We start from the raw sequence: 3,077 nt of genomic DNA, 5'->3' as shown, positions 1-3,077 counted from the left end.
TTCCACCAGCGGGACCATCTTGCAGCCAATTCAGCATCTAACTTCTCATCCCATCCAATGCCTAGTCTCCAAGTGTCTTGTATTATGATTTTCGTAGTTATCAAAAAGTTCGCTAGTAGCCCAAATGGGTCGAAGACTGCCATCACTATGCCCAGTAGTTCTCTTTTTGTCGGAGCGCGAATTCCCTCTAGCACTGGCTGCGGTACGCGATGGAATTTTGTATGGAACTCGAAAGTATCGTCTCTGGTATTCGAGTACATACCAAGTACTTTATCAGCCGTCTGGTTGCGTTCCATATTAATTACCTCCCTTGTCGTTAGAGGTGTTTTGTTCATGGCTTTCTCTATGTAGCCGCAATTAGAGATGAAGTTCCGCAATTCGAACCCGGCTTCCGAATTGATGGCAACTATCTGTTTGCAAATTTTGATTGCGTGCTCCGGCGTGTGAAACTAGTCACCAGGTCATCGACATAGTGCTTGTTAATAACAATGGAGGCTGCTTCGGGAAACTGAATTCTGAACCTTTCTGCGTTTTTGTTTTTAACATGCTCTGCGATGCAAGGCGAACAAACTGCCCCGAAGATCATCGACGTCATCATATATTCTTCGATCGGTTGATTGGAGTCTCCATCTCTCCACAAATATCGCTGAGCATGTTGGTCCATCGGTCGTACTTTAACCTGCGAAAACATCTCTTTTATATCCGCTGCTACGCCAATTTCGCCCTGGCGGAATTGCAATAGTATGCGTATGAGCGGCTGTGCCTGCTCGGGGCCCTTTAACAAGACTGAGTTCAGTGAAACCTTATTCACTGTAGCTGCGGCGTCGAAGACGATACGGAGTTTGCTGGGCTTGCTTGGGTTAAAGACAGCAAAATGAGGTAGATACCAGGCTTGTGCATATGGCGCGCTGATTTCCTGGCTGGTTAGCTTTCTGGCGTACCCTTTCGCCACGTATTTCGACATTTCTTGCTTGTAACGTAGAGCAAATTCTGCGTCTTGATGCATGCGCCTTTCTACCGACAGCAAGCGCCGTTCCGCCATTTCTCTGCTACTCGGAAAGTGTGGTGGAAACATTTTCCAAAGAAGCCCAGTTTCGTAACGCTTACCTATTATTCGCGTTGTTGCCTCCAATATGGATTTGGCGTGCTTATCGACATCAGACTCAAGCTTGACTGATGCAGGATTAAAACCGTAGTTGTCCGTTGTGATGTAGTCCGAGACCAATTGGTGCAGATGTTGCCATTCTCGCATGTGGAGTACTCGCAGACTTGACGTTGACGCAAGCTTAGTCGGACCATATGCCACCCAACCCAATGACGTTTTGGCAGCTAGCGGACTGCCTATGTCAGCTTGTACTATGGTTGTGGTAACACCTAGATGTGCCTGATTCAGCCCAATGAGCAGGACAGGTTTCGTGCTGTGGTAATCTTGTAGCGGCAATTCTCGTAAATGTTCGAAGTCGTCTTTTGTAAAGGACTGTTCTGGTAAATTTAGATTTTTCACCGTGCGCACATCTCTCAGCGTGAACCTCTTGTTGCTCGAGCAACCCGCAATCTCCAGACTTACTTTAAATGACTGCTCGGTCACCACTCTATCATCGTACCATTGCAGTGTGAGGGGATGACACTGCCCTTTAACACCAATCCTTTTGGCGACGGCTTCTTCCAGGATCGTTATTGCCGAACCTTCGTCGAACATTGCCAGGACTGCGAACTTACCATTAGGTCCGTAGATATTGACCGGTAGCATCTTAAACAACTGCTTAGTTGCTGCTTGCACAAGGCGACAGTTCAACAGTGGCTGAGTGTTTTCATCTTGTGTAATTTGCCGTGATGTATTTAGTCGGCTTTCGTCGTTGTGCAACAACTGATTGTGGTACCGCTGGCAGCTATTTATACCACACGATCTTTTGGAGCGACATTTCGATGTACTATGGCCTTTGCGCAGGCAGGAAAAGCACAACTGCCGGCTCTTAACAACTTCCCATCTCGCTTGAACACTCAACGCCTTAAACTTATCGCACTTCGAGATTAAATGATCGCCGCCGCACTGAGAACATGCCACCGTCTCTGTTGGTCTTTCGTCCTGGATGTGCATTACACGCCGGGGATTGCTTGCAGATGTATTCTGCTTGTGACTGTGTGCACTGCTTGTCGGCATTAAACACACAACTCTTGCTAGCTCACTAAGCCACTTCGAAAAATCCTCGATGGTCGGGTATGGTTTAATGTCAACAGCGTGCTTTGCCCAGTCAAACTGCTTGTTTTGTGGCAACTTACAAATCATTTGCTCTAAAAGCGAGACGTTTGCTAAATGTTGCTGGCTCTTTGCCGATTTCAAAAATGCAACTACGTTGCGCACCCTAGTAGAAAAAGGTACTATTTGTTCAGGTTTGTGCTCGGGTATTGTCGGAAATTGTTGCAATTTATTTAACTGCCATTTTACCAAGATGTCGGGTCTACCGAATCTGAACTGCAGTTCGTTCAGCACGTTCGGCACATCCTCGGGGTAAATAAGTAGTGAAGCTACCGCTTCTTTGGCCGCCCCAACCAGGCACTTCTGCAGGCGCATAAGATTTTGTCGGTGGCTATACCTAAATGCTTCTGTTGTGTCGTTAAAGTTGGCGAAGAAGAGGGACCACTCTTCTGCATTGCCCCCAAATGTTGGCAAATCATACAACTTCACCTGCGAATCGGTCGCTGGCACGACCATTTGGCTTGATTCGCCCTGTGCTGGCTGCAATGTTGCACTTTGCCCAATTTCGTTTGGCGGCTGCATGTCCTCGCGCAATCGTATAATATCACGTTGGCTTTCCATCGTGCTATTTCGCAGTTCCTCGACGGATGCCCTCAATGCATTTAAAGTAACGATAATGGCGTTCATGTGGTCCCCGCCGGCCGCGGTTGACTGCCTTGACTCCTCCATTATCGTGCTCTCGAATGACGATTCGCTTTCGCTGCTGTGTGCCCTGTCCACTATTCGACTTCGCAGAAAATACCTGTCGGGCTCCGACATTCACTAGTGGTTAACCTCTTTGCACGTGCCAATTTATGTACGTGATTCGTCTTACCAATAA

The 3,077-nt window shown here is 47.5% G+C and overlaps 1 protein-coding gene across 1 annotated transcript; it reads right to left on the bottom strand.

The window, feature by feature from the left end:
• Positions 1-45: 45 nt before the first annotated feature.
• LOC118757413 lies at positions 46-2,926 on the bottom strand. The gene is made up of 3 exons (XM_036492126.1): positions 458-2,926; positions 263-410; positions 46-197 (listed from the first exon to the last, which is right to left on the bottom strand). The coding sequence occupies exons 1-3, from the start codon at positions 2,924-2,926 to the stop codon at positions 46-48; spliced, it is 2,769 nt and encodes a 922-aa protein (XP_036348019.1).
• Between the last annotated feature and the right edge of the window lie 151 nt (positions 2,927-3,077).

This window comes from Rhagoletis pomonella, unplaced genomic scaffold (genome assembly GCF_013731165.1).
Source record: "Rhagoletis pomonella isolate Grant_MI unplaced genomic scaffold, Rhpom_1.0 Rhpom_scaffold_17623, whole genome shotgun sequence".
Taxonomy (NCBI): Eukaryota; Metazoa; Arthropoda; class Insecta; order Diptera; family Tephritidae; genus Rhagoletis; species Rhagoletis pomonella.
Note: the sequence above shows the minus strand (reverse complement) of the source record. Positions and strands in the feature narration are given on the sequence as shown.